Below are 13,841 nucleotides of genomic sequence, written 5' to 3' on the forward strand. Positions count from 1 at the left end.
TTCAATCATCTCCCTTTTTTATGTTGGACTAATTGCAAAATAAACCTTTTTTTTATGAAAGACACTTTCAGTCCACAAATCATTTTATATCATTCATAAACAATAGTAAAAATGCAAAGGTCAAGAAGTTACCTTTATAAGTGTGTTTATACAAAAAGCCCCTCCAGATGTACATTTCGTGTTTTCAAACGATTATTTCATACTTTTGTATCTCATACTATATCTACTTTCTGTGAGAATAAGAAATCACACATTTTCATTCTGAGATATACATTTTGGAGTCTTTAACCCATTCGCGGGATAATCCACATCCAGCGTGGGGTGCATTATTTATTACCAAAAGAGGGCGTCCTACGACCTCAGACTTAGCCAGCAGCTGTAGAATAATTTTAGCCAATCACAGAGATCTTCCATGGACTCAGAAAAGTAATTTATGTAAAGAAATCTATTTTAGAATGTCTCTTATTGGCCAAAACACCTACCAGGGGTTCGAACCTGCTGAGAAACGGATCAATATTCATGTTTGAAGCGCGTATGTATCTTTGTTGCCCCAACAACTGCAGTGATTTCTTACGCGCGGTATCGGGATATCGATCTCCTCAGAGAGTGCATGACGATATCTGATTACCTGTGTGTGTCAAATTCCATTTACGTTAGTCAGTGTGGCGTAACTTCTCTAGGTTTCCTGTCCATTTCTCTCTCTTTTCTCTCTTTTACTTTCGTATCATTCTATATCTTTTATTCTCAGATTACCATCGTACTTCTGAGGCTAGTGTTTTGTTCATTTTTTAAAGTGATTATCTCGTTTGCAACAATTTAGAGGTGAGTTTTTGTTCGAGTGTTTGTTGAGTTTTTTGATTAACTCTTTATGTGCCATGTTCGCACTTCCGACTCAGTCGACGGCGTGCCAACTTCGCATATTCTGCTCAACAAACAAAGCCGCCAAGACCGATCGATAAACCGCTAATTACTGCTAATCCCGCGGCACAATGAAAGCGTTTCTCGAGCTTTTGTTCCTCTCATTCCTGCATTCTATGTGGTGATCGACTATCAAGCGATGTTCCTAACTAGATTTGCTCGTACATTCTAAGTTTCTGTCACGGTTTTATGTGCAAAATTCATGCCTTTACAGTAATGTAGCAACTGGTCATTCAAAAGAAAAAATGAAAATAGAGTCGTCATACAATTTATATCGAAACAAAGTTTGGCATTCCTCTTTAACTTTGCCTACTATTATGCCCATCTTATCAGAAATTTGTAGAAGTTATACAAATTGGAAAAACAAAATTCTTTCTCAAAGCGTGACTATATTCGTGTCTCAGAATAACGTGGCACACAGGGGGTTTCCACCATGGCACATAAAGAGTTAAACACGATGTAGATTATCTACGTGTGTGCGAGAACATCGTACTTTGTGTGGTACCAACTCTTTTGTTTTCGTGTTAGTATTTTTACCGTAAAGTGTCGTCACCCTTCGTCTTCCAGGCATCGGATTTTCACCCTAGTTTTGCTCATCGTAGTTTTTTACCTCGATTTTTTTTTTTCGGTGCAAGATGTTCTGTGTGTTTGTTTGTTTTTTCTACGGTAAAATACCATTGTCGATAGGAGTCTTCGTGTATTCATTACTTGTTTTCCACCTTCGTTTCATTTTTGTGTACAACAAATGTCTACCTAGGTCTCGTTTGCTGATGTGTTTTGTGAGAGTGAAGAGTATGATGGGAGTGATATTCAGGGATTTGCTGTGGTGCAGATGAGAGTGATGATGATGATAATGTCCATAATTCTGGTGATGTTGATGTACGAACCCTTATGATGATGCAATTTATTTCGTGTGACCATGAGCATGACGTTGACGTTGGTGAGTACGACACGAGTAGCCTAGGCCGATGACGAGAGTGACACTGGAACGGTGGCTGATACTTGCTCGTGCACAGACAGGAATGGTCTAGAGATCTGCATTTTATCATTTTTTTTTTTTCATTTTGCTTGTTCACTCGGGTTTAGTGCTACCAAAATTTGTGTTTCTAAAGAAACTCGACCAAAAGGTTGACAATAAGTTTGCATTAGGTCTATTCTGTAGTAAATATTAGATCTAAATGGCGATGCTAATTCATTTTGTTTTCATTTAGAACTCGATGAAATCCCGTTTTCTTTGCTATTTTTTCAACTAATAAATTATTTAGAACTGTACTTATAATTTGATGTAGTACGTTTACCATTGTGTTAAATCAATAAAAAAAGAGCCTGCTGAGCAGGTGTTTCATTCTACCCTCTTCATTTCCTACCTATCATTTTTGTTTCCTTGCTGTCACTTTCTTCTTTGACCCTGGATGGAAAAAAAAATCCCATCTTGCCATGTAAAGACAGGACACATACCATCATGAAATATTATGACATTAAACTAATCAAAAAAATATGTAATTCAAATTTATGAAGTTCTTCCGTCGAGATGTTTTCATTGCAACTGATTGACAAATTGCCCTACATCGACGTAAATAAGCACTGAATTGATCAGTGTTTTAGTAGTAGCCATGATAACAAATCATGGGCGTACATACTCGAGCAGGATTCGAACCCACGACCTCCTGATCACCGGACAGGCGTCATCTCCACTAGACCACCGAGCTTTCGCCCGACAGCAAGTGTTGGTTCTAATCCTTATAGCATGCAGCGGTTACTGCTTTGTTATTCAAATTTATGAAGTTCTTCCGTCGAGATGTTTTCATTGCAACTGATTGACAAATTGCCCTACATCGACGTAAATAAGCACTGAATTGATCAGTGTTTTAGTAGTAGCCATGATAACAAATCATGGGCGTACATACTCGAGCAGGATTCGAACCCACGACCTCCTGATCACCGGACAGGCGTCATCTCCACTAGACCACCGAGCTTTCGCCCGACAGCAAGTGTTGGTTCTAATCCTTATAGCATGCAGCGGTTACTGCTTTGTTATTCAAATTTATGAAGTTCTTCCGTCGAGATGTTTTCATTGCAACTGATTGACAAATTGCCCTACATCGACGTAAATAAGCACTGAATTGATCAGTGTTTTAGTAGTAGCCATGATAAAAAATCATGGGCGTACATACTCGAGCAGGATTCGAACCCACGACCTCCTGATCACCGGACAGGAGTCATCTCCACTAGACCACCGAGCTTTCGCCCGACAGCAAGTGTTGGTTCTAATCCTTATAGCATGCAGCGGTTACTGCTTTGTTATTCAAATTTTTTGCTATAACAAAATTGTACTCTATTCAACTATTGCGCATATTGATGGCAGTGTTATGTGATATATAGTTTTTGAAGTATTCAGAATCAAGTGTGTGTGTGTGTGTGTGTGTGTGTGTGTTTTTGTAACACCTAGTACCTGTGCTTTGGCGTCCCGTCCGTAACTGGCGGTTTCATGATGTGGCGGATATTATATATAATAACATTTATAAAAAAAATAAAAAAAAACTGTTTAACTCCAAATATCGTGTAAGAACTGGATGATATGCGAAGTCCAAAACAAATCCTGTAACATAGTTTGAACGCCAACGTACAATGTTTCCCAAATTTTAATATGTGACCGTGCATCACAAACAGAAAAAAGGTAGCACGCAGTGATTTTGTGTGAAACTAACAATAGGTGAAATGAGACAACATAGCCAGTCTTGAGTTTTTTTATATTTTCTGAAAGAGCAAATCTTCTTCTACATTGTGTAAAAGTTTGGGATTATAAAAAGGAAAAAAAAAGGAAACTGTGTTTTTAGTAGTTTTTCTAAAACACTTTATTGCAGAAGAGTATAAATAAATCTCTCTAACAGAGACCCCCTTTTCATTTTCTTAAAAACATTGCACACATTATTTACTTTCAAATCTATATCTTTTGACAGGAAAGCGTTACTGATTTCAAATGTATCATTAATCATGGACCAAATGTCTTTGATAAAGTATTCCCAATGTTAGCCTAATCTGAAACTCATTTCATTATCATTTGATCCGGTGGTAAACTCCCTGTTTTTGTCCCATTCATGGCTTAGAACTGATTAAGCGCTTGAATAGACTCTTTACTTCAGATCCCCTTTTCTCAGTTCACACTTTTCAGAATGTATGCTTTCTTTCCGACATTTAGATAGGTTAGGAGAGTTCATTTGAATCGATAAATGCATCATTTAAAAGCTTACGGTCTTTTCTTTTTGAATTTGACCTTAACTAATAATCCATGTAAGGCGATTTTTTTTTTTTTTTTTTATGGCGCAGGGTCATATATATTTGTTCTGGTCATTTCCACATACTTTTGTCATTCCAATAAATGAATGTGAATGGAAATTCACACAGTCATGTTCGCGAACATATTCGTCCATACTTAAATGCACCTTCCCAGCCATCAATTTCAATACAAGCTGTATCAAAAATCCATGTCGTGCCCATCAAATCATATTCACGTACGCGCGTCACTTTCCAAATGCGAGCATTGCATAACGCTCTACCTGTGCATTCAAAGTCACATGATTATTCCGATGCGTTTGTTGAGGGAATTCACATTCATCTGTGAGTGATCAATTTCTTACTTTGTGCAACTAATTTGATTAAAAATTGAAAGTACTCATTAATGACACCGCATTCACTAAATAGACAACAAACAAACAAACAAACAAACAAAGAAAAAAGGACAACGCATTAACACTAACCTCACAATGCATAAGTACAGCATGACACGAATGAATTCACATGGTCCCGCAATTGGCATCATATTTGCATGTATATACATATATATATATATATATATATATATATATATATATATATATATATGTATATATATATATATTCAGCATATTTTGTAGACTAATATATCGGTCTACTGGAAATACGTTTCTTTAAATACATAGGTGTGTGATTATCAATAATCTTATTCATCATTACACAAAGATATCATTCTAATCTCTGCGTACCTGTTCTGTGCACGTTAATGTAATCTCAGTATATTGCAGTGTGTCGTACTACCCCAGACAATTTTTCAGCACTCTAAATGAGGAACAAACATAGTATGATATAATTCAATCAAATTCTTCTGATTTAATAATGAAATAATATTTAGTGTTACCCAGGGAAGTTTATTTACAAGGTATAAACATGTTTTGTCCATTTCATATGAGGATAAAAAAAAAACAAATAACGAGATATGTCATTTTATCAACTATTTCTAATCTTAAATTATTACATATCATATAGGTTTTCCCCACCCAATTTCGTCAGATCTGCATTCGATTAAACAATACGGTCATTGAAGTTCAGGTGAATGTAAATGATCATCAAGATCAACATTCGAAAAGGTCATTACCTTATCCAATTTCTTTTCATCAGTATACCATTGCATGGGTTTCTCAAATAAACGTGTAAAAAGGGCGTTCGAATTAAACATGCACGTGCAACGTATTCGAATATTAAAGCGTCAGCTCAGCTGTGAAAAAAACGGTAAGGACTTCAAATTCACGAGACGATAATCATTTTTAACATATGAACAGTGTTTTTGTTGCTGCCTATATTATTTTTTTGTAGTTTCTCATCTGTTTGAATATACATACTCAATGTGCCTTGAAATGGGACTTTTGCCTGACAATAGCTAGCTCGCATAACTCCACTTTCAATTATTGTGACCCTGCGTTTTAGTTTAAATAAGGGTAGATTCTGAAAGAACAGCGTCTAAGCTTTAAAATGATGTATAACTCGAAACAAATGGTCTCTTCAAACTTATCTAAACATTGGAAAGAAAGCACACACTCTGGAAAAGGGTGAACCGAGAAAAGTCGCGCTGAACTAATCTTTACCAACCCATACTAGCTATGTGATGAATGGGACAAAAAAAAAAAAAAAACATATGTAAACCAATGGACCAACAACAATAAAGGAATTACTGGATAAGGGAGAAATGGAGCATGGTTTTTAACCACATTCTGTAAATGATTAATGCAAACTTTCAAAGCAGTAGCATTGTTTCAAAAGATATTAGAGTTAAAAAAGTATAGTATGCAAAGGATTTTCAGGAAATGAAAAGAGACCGGTATATAGCACACCTAATCAACTGCTGTTCGGAAAAAAAAAAAGTTGTAGAAAAAAACCGCTGAAAACACATTCTCCCACTCATTGTATGATACCAATTCTCGGAGTCATGAAGAAGAAGAGCTACTTTTTTCAGAAAATACGAAAAACTCAAGATTAACTAGATTGACCCATTTTTTGTAATCATCACTTGGAATCAAGGTGTGCAACGTTTTGTTCGTTTTGTGATGCACGGTCACATATATGTACATTTCATGCACACACGATTTCCGCAGCGGCGAGAGCAGAGTATACATGACGCAAGTAAGATTGTATCACTGGCGAAACCCTTGGATGAAACCGATCGTACAGCTGAGCCAATTGTGGCATCTTGTCAAATAAAAATGGCCAATGTCGGAATGGACTCCCAACTTTAGATATGGATATGGACATAAAGGAAACTACGATATATCGCCATTCCCTGTATAATTAATGTTACAAGCATTTGTGCTTCATTGAAAGTGGAATAAAGGTCGACAGGAAAGGAAACGGACGGTAGAGCCTATGTATGAAGAGCCCGTTTTTGAAGATTTTGAAGTACGGTCTCTGTCATGAATTAAAAAATAATACCTTTTGAATGATATGAAGAGTTTGTTCGCAAAAAAACCGATAAGTCCATTTTTGACGATTTTGAAGTATGGTCTCTGTCAAAAAGTAAAAGATAATACCTTATAAATGATATATTGGTCACTACATATAAAAATGCATTTATTAGGTTACGGTCAAAAGAAGCAAAAGAAATCTAATTATTCTCTTTATTTTTCTTGACCTTTAATCGCAAATATCTCCATTTGGCAAATATGGACTTATCGGTTTTTGCAAACAAACTCTTCATATATTGGTCGCTACATATAAAGGTAGATTTTTGAAGATATGGTTAAAAGAAGCAAATTTTTTCTTATCATTTTCTCCATTTTTCATGACCGTTAATCGCAAATATCTCCATTTGGCAAATATGGACAAACTGCACATGATAATGATACAGTAAGGATTAATTAATGACATTTTGATATAAAAATAAAATCTTAACTCAATAATCAAGGGGGTGGGAGAATCGTTAAAACGCATTGGAACTATCTAAATCGAACGTTCAAAGTGCGAAGTTGTGCTCCTATACTTGGAATTGAAATTGGTACTTGGGACGAACTTGAACGTTTATCCCCCTGGTGTGAAATTGAATGACAACTTTTAGTCGTGTAAAGGAATGTATTTCACTCTTAATCAAATGGGAAAAAATCTAGGTAGAATGGAGTGAAAGAAAATTGACAACTGAGAGAATTAAAATGAAGGCTGGGACTAAATCAGTAACCCAAATGGCTTTAATTTGAACGCATATTCCTTATCTGCTATTTGTTTTCCCTGAAATTTACACTGATTTATCTGAGTATCTTATCATTCGAATTCAGACAATTTTACTTGGGGTTTTATATAGGCGTTCTTCAAAACAAAGATAAGGGTTCAGGTAGCAGTTATTTGAATAATGTCAAACTCTGATATTGATTTTGCAGTATGTTTTAGCCTATTAGTAGATGCCATTGTTCATTCATTCATTCATTCATTCATTCATTTATTTATTTATTTCCATATCAAAACATAACATCTACAAATATCAAAACACAATTGCCTAAGTATATTTATACATTTTGAATGGAGGGATCATAGAAGGCACACAAGACGCTTGTTGGAAATGATCCCCTACAAACAATTATCAATACATTTCAACTAAACAATTATCATTCAAATTCATTTGATAAAATAGATATCAAAGATACAATGAAAAGAGAAGAAAAGAGGCATTGTACATGACACTAGGTATTGCATAATTAGTCCCAGACTGGTTCGAAGAAAAAAAAAAATGATTTTACCAATAGACTGAGAACATATTGCATTTTCTTGTTGTCTTTCGATGTGACGCTCATAACAAAAGAAACTCTAAAATAAATTGATACAGAATTCCAGAATTTCATTATAAATAAATCCCTTATGACACCATCCATCATTGTTCTTGTTGTTGCTGTTTCTTCTTCTTCTTCTTGTCCTTTTTCATGAAGCACGATATGCCTGGTTGTTAATGTTTGCTGACTATCAATGTTAACAAGTCTCCTAAAACGCGAAGCGAGATTGATCGGTGTCATTCTCCTGTCACTGTTGTATGGGTAAATTATTAAAGGAGTGTGGTGTTTTCCATATTCTAATTAAGTTTAATTTGTAAGTGTGCCCTTCTGCCTTAACACAGAGCCTGGGTATCTCGGATGCTACTGCGAATTACAGAGAACAAATGTCGATAATCCACTTCAAAGTTTTGCCAGACATGTCGTCGGGACCGACAGAGAGTGCGCCTCCTTGTGCAAGGAACAACGTCAAGGTCGGGACGTTGCTGTCATTCACCAAAGGAAATGTCTGTGCGTCCAATCAGTTATATTTCTGACTTCACTTGAATCTTATCTTCATGAGTGTTCCTGTCCGGAAGAAATGGTAGTCGGACCCGACGTATTTTATGCCTTCAACGGTGAGTACTGTGTAAAGGCACTCCCTTCAGATGTTTACAATATCTATAGGAAAGTATTTTCTTCAGATATTTACAATATCCATGTTCTTCTCAACACAGATGTCCGCATGGCATAGATTACCAATTCATTTAATGGAGTGTATCTTTGGCACCTATGTCTTTGTCAACACTCTGTTATGGTCATTTTTTCGTCATCAACGGGTTAACCCTTCATTTACAATTAGGAGTTAGGCCTAATACATTCGTATTATTCATGTATGCAGCTGCCGCAGAACTGAGGGGGGAGAGGGCTGCAGATCGGCCCTCCACATCCCCTCCCCCAAGTTATTACTGTCTACATTGTTATTCAGTCCTACATTAGTTTGTTCCTCTTTCATCAGTCATATACACAGCCGTTGTGGTGCACTGCTTGCTTTCTTTTTGTTGTTATCATAACATGGTATAATGTCGTCAATATTTTATCTTGACCTTCTGATTGTCATTTGAATTTAATATAAATCCATTACATAAACCTGTGTTCGTGTGTTATGACATCTCAAGAGTTTGTTCGCAAAAACCGATAAGTCCATATTTGCCAAATGGAGATACTTGCGATTAGATTTCAAGAAAAATAAAGAGAATAATACGATTTTTTTTTGTTTCTTTTGACCATAACTTCAAAAATGTACCTTTATACGTAGTGACCAATAAATCATTTAAAAGGCATTATTTTGTACTTTATGACAGAAACCGTTCTTCAAAATCTTCAAAAATGGACATCGGTTTTTGCAAACAAACTCTTCATTTGGATTCATTATAAGTCTGATGTTATGTAATGCATTGAAATGTAGTAGGGTTGAAATAAAAAAGAAACAGCTTATGATTATCGCACCTATGGCTGCTCCTAGTTTCATACGGATTTTGCGACCATCTCGGCTTTGTTGAAAACGGTACATGGGATTCCAATAGCACGTGGTTTGGTTCTATAGTAACCCTCACCTGTGAACAAGGATTCATCGTCAATGGCAGTGCGACCGTGCAGTGTGTTGGACTGCCAGGACAGTCGACTTACTTCCCGGCTTGGAATTCTTCGATCCCAACTTGCAAAGCGGTCACTTGTGAGTGAAACTTCAGAACGCCCCTCCCCCTCAAGCACACACACACACACACACACACACACACACACAAATAAAGTTCATGCGATTGTATCTTACATTTACATATCAAAGAACCTCCCCCAATATACACACTTCACACACTAACACAACCACACAAGTTGGTTCCCGATTTTACTCGCAAAGAAGGATATATTTTTGAAGCTCAATTCGGTGGAAAAGTCCAGAAAATCGTTGAAATAGTCTTTGAGTATGTTTTCTTCTTCTTCTTTTTAATAGGGGGTAGTTTTCAAATCAATCGCTAGTAATACTGTAATAGGTTACCGTGTAGTGTTAGTCTATTCCGCCTGAAAAAAAAGGAGAAGAAGACAGGCCAAGGGGTAAGCGTCCTTTTCGTGTTTCCCCGATTCTCCCGGGGGTCATATGTACACATTAATACAATGAGTAAAATATACACACTTCATGTTTTGCTACAAAGCAGACCACGCTGACCGTCTTTTCGCAGGTGATTTCACCGAATGCGCTGCACATAAGTCACGCTGCTTGTACGTTCGTAAGTGGACTTCCGTTTCAAAAGCTTGGGACATAAGTGATCAAAATACAAAACCATTTTCATCCGTAAATGTCCCGAGTAACTCCTAGAATCTGGAACAAGCATTTGAGCATCACGGTTGGCAGCCTGTGTGGTCGAGTGTGTGCGTGTGTGTGAGTGTGTGTGTGTGTGTTTGAGGGAGGGGTGAAAGAGACAGAAAGCAAGAGGGAATATTTGCATGTATAATTACGACAAAAATGAAGAGTTTGTTTGCAAAAACCGATAAGTCCATATTTGTCAAATGGAGATATTTGCGATTAAAGGTCAAGAAAAATAAAAAGAATAATAAGAAAATCTCTGCTTCTTTTGAACATAACTTCAAAAATGCACCTTTATATGTAGTGGCCAATATCATTTAAAAGGTATTATTAAGTTTGTACTTTATGACCGAGACCGTACTTCAAAATCTTCAAAAATGGACTTATCGGTTTTTGCGAACAAACTCTTCAAATATATCTATAGACGATTACAGCACTATGCCTTCTATTATTCATTCGAATTGCCATCCGCGATTAATGTCAGCAATTGACACTACTGTTGTTGTTGTTGTTGTTGTTGTTTTCTTCTTCTTCTTTGATACAACATGTATGCCCGGCAGCCTCTGGAATGTTTTGCAAGCATCCTGGTAACTTGTCAAACGGAGAGTGGAACTCGAGCGAAACGTCACTTGGATCTTCAATAACTCTAACTTGCGATGATAATTACGTCATCAATGGCAGTGCCACACTGAGATGTGTACGATCTTCTGACAACAATTCACTTGCCTGGGATGCATCTTTTCCAACTTGCCTTAATTCAGAGATCATGTCCAAGGGTACTTCCGCTTTGCATGGCATGCATAGCTCAGCATGTCATTTCAAAAGACGCAATTAAAACAATCCCTGCGTTCAGACGATGCCCCGCTCTCTCGCGAAATGTCCGTTTGCCAGGACTTTCCACAACAATCCCATCGTGTGAACGCTCGTTGGGACATTCCCCGTTAGTCCAGCAACAAAACTATGGCGGAGGGACTGACCTTTCTTTATCTTCCGCGTAGTTGTTTTCATCGTAAGTGCGCATGCTCACAATGTGACGAATCAGGCAATCGTATAAAATTGCACTCCCGCGCCCTGAAGCGCTACATACGGCGACCTAACACACAACTTATGTCGACCATAAAACTCTCAGAACTGCCTCCGCAATCGGGGGATCGTGTGAACGTAGGGAACTGTTGACGATTTGATCCGCACCTTGCACTTTGCACATAATTCGTCGCTGGTTTCGCAAACTGACGCAATTGGCAAATTTCTGGATTTGTTGTTGTTGTTGTTGTTTTTGAGTTATGATCATTTTTCAACTCTATATTCAATTATCTATCATTTCCGAAAGAGATTAGACAAGAAAACCACTCGATGACGGCATAATGACATCATCCGAACTAGCGTATGTAGTGAAAACAGCGAACAGTGGTTTCGCAAAGTGACGTACGCGGGGAACGTCACTTCGCGAAAACTTTTAGCCTACAGTGGAGTAGGGGACGAACTGACGGAACTTCCTAGAAATGGCACTTATTTTCGGTAAGTAATCGATTTTAAAACGGTCCCTTCCTATATATGAAAGATATTTATATAACAAGTCACTGAAAACATACAGATTCATGTGAAATATCAGTATGAAATTATTTTCAACAATTATAAGGGGGAAAATGCAAGGGCGTAGCCAGGATTTGATGTTAGGGGGGGGGCGGTTAGTCTGCGAGGGAGCGAAGCGACCGAGCCCGAGCGAGCGGAGCGAGCGAGGGGGGGAGGGTGTGGGAGGGGGTTTTTCCCCCCTCCCACGGTAAGAACTTTTTGCATTTTGATGTTGTAAATGGTGCAATTTGATGCATGTTTTGCGCGTTTTATCGACGAGAAACAGTCCCACTTGTTTAAGGTAGCAGTATATTTTAGTGTAGATTATTATTGAACAATTTGCCTATAAAATGGTATAATTTAAACACACTCTCAATATTAATTCTTCTCACTGAATATCATGAACGCGACTGAACCCGAGCGAGCGGAGCGAGCGAGGGGGGAGGGTGTGGGAGGGGGGTGTCCCCCCTCCCACGGTAAGAACTTTGTGCATTTTGATGTTGTAAATGGTGCAATTTGATGCATGTTTTGCGCGTTTTATCGACGAGAAACAGTCCCACTTGTTTAAGGTAGCAGTATATTTTGATGTAGATTATTATTGAACAATTTGCCTATCAAATGGTACAATTTAAATACACTTCTTGTGTTAATTCTTTTCACTGAATATCATGAACGCGACTGAACCCGAGCGAGCGGAGCGAGAGAGGGGGGAGGGGAGGGTGTGGGAGGGGGGTGTCCCCCCTCCCACGGTAAGAACTTTTTTGCATTTTGATGTTGTAAATGGTGCAATTTGATGCATGTTATTGCGCGTTTTATCGACGTGAAACAGTCCCACTTGTTTAAGGTAGCAGTATATTTTAGTGTAGATTATTATTGAACAATTTGCCTATGAAATGGTATATTTTAAACACACTTCTCAATATTAATTCTTTTCACTGAATATCATGAACGCGACTGAACCCGAGCGAGCGGAGCGAGCGAGGGGGGAGGGTGTGGGAGGGGGGTGTCCGCCCTCCCACGGTAAGAACTTTTTGCATTTTGATGTTGTAAATGGTGCAATTTGATGTATGTTTTGCGCGTTTTATCGACGTGAAACAGTCCCACTTGTTTAAGGTAGCAGTATATTTTGATGTAGATTATTATTGAACAATTTGACTATCAAATGGTACAATTTAAATACACTTCTTGTGTTAATTCTTTTCACTGAATATCATGAACGCGACTGAACCCGAGCGAGCGGAGCGAGCGAAGGGGGAGGGGAGGGTGTGGGAGGGGGGTGTCCCCCCTCTCACGGTAAGAACTTTTTTGCATTTTGATGTTGTAAATGGTGCAATTTGATGCATGTTATTGCGCGTTTTATCGACGTGAAACAGTCCCACTTGTTTAAGGTAGCAGTATATTTTAGTGTAGATTATTATTGAACAATTTGCCTATAAAATGGTATATTTTTAAATACACTTCTTGTATTAATTCTTTTCACTGAATATCATGAACGCGACTGCGGTAAGAACTTTTTGCATTTTGATGTTGCAAATGGTGCAATTTGATGCATGTTTTTGCTCGTTTTATCGACGTGAAACAGTCCTACTTGTTTAAGGTAGCAGTATATTTTAGTGTAGATTATTATTGAACAATTTGCCTATGAAATGGTATATTTTAAACACACTTCTCAATATTAATTCTTTTCACTGAATATCATGAACGCGACTGAACCCGAGCGAGCGGAGCGAGCGAGGGGGGAGGGTGTGGGAGGGGGGTGTCCGCCCTCCCACGGTAAGAACTTTTTGCATTTTGATGTTGTAAATGGTGCAATTTGATGTATGTTTTGCGCGTTTTATCGACGTGAAACAGTCCCACTTGTTTAAGGTAGCAGTATATTTTGATGTAGATTATTATTGAACAATTTGACTATCAAATGGTACAATTTAAATACACTTCTTGTGTTAATT

At 37.7% G+C, this 13,841-nt stretch overlaps 1 protein-coding gene across 1 annotated transcript in view; it reads left to right on the top strand.

Annotated features, from left to right (window-relative positions):
- The window catches only part of LOC140246775 (C4b-binding protein beta chain-like), a 35,124-nt gene that overhangs the window by 5,282 nt on the left and 16,001 nt on the right, over nucleotides 1–13,841 (top strand). The window contains exons 3-5 of the mRNA XM_072326109.1: nucleotides 8,324–8,596; nucleotides 9,484–9,693; nucleotides 10,881–11,096. Of these exons, the coding sequence (XP_072182210.1) occupies nucleotides 8,324–8,596; nucleotides 9,484–9,693; nucleotides 10,881–11,096 (699 nt within the window). The remainder of the gene's footprint in view (nucleotides 1–8,323; nucleotides 8,597–9,483; nucleotides 9,694–10,880; nucleotides 11,097–13,841) is intronic.

Source organism: Diadema setosum, chromosome 3 (assembly GCF_964275005.1).
Source record: "Diadema setosum chromosome 3, eeDiaSeto1, whole genome shotgun sequence".
Classification (NCBI taxonomy): domain Eukaryota; kingdom Metazoa; phylum Echinodermata; class Echinoidea; order Diadematoida; family Diadematidae; genus Diadema; species Diadema setosum.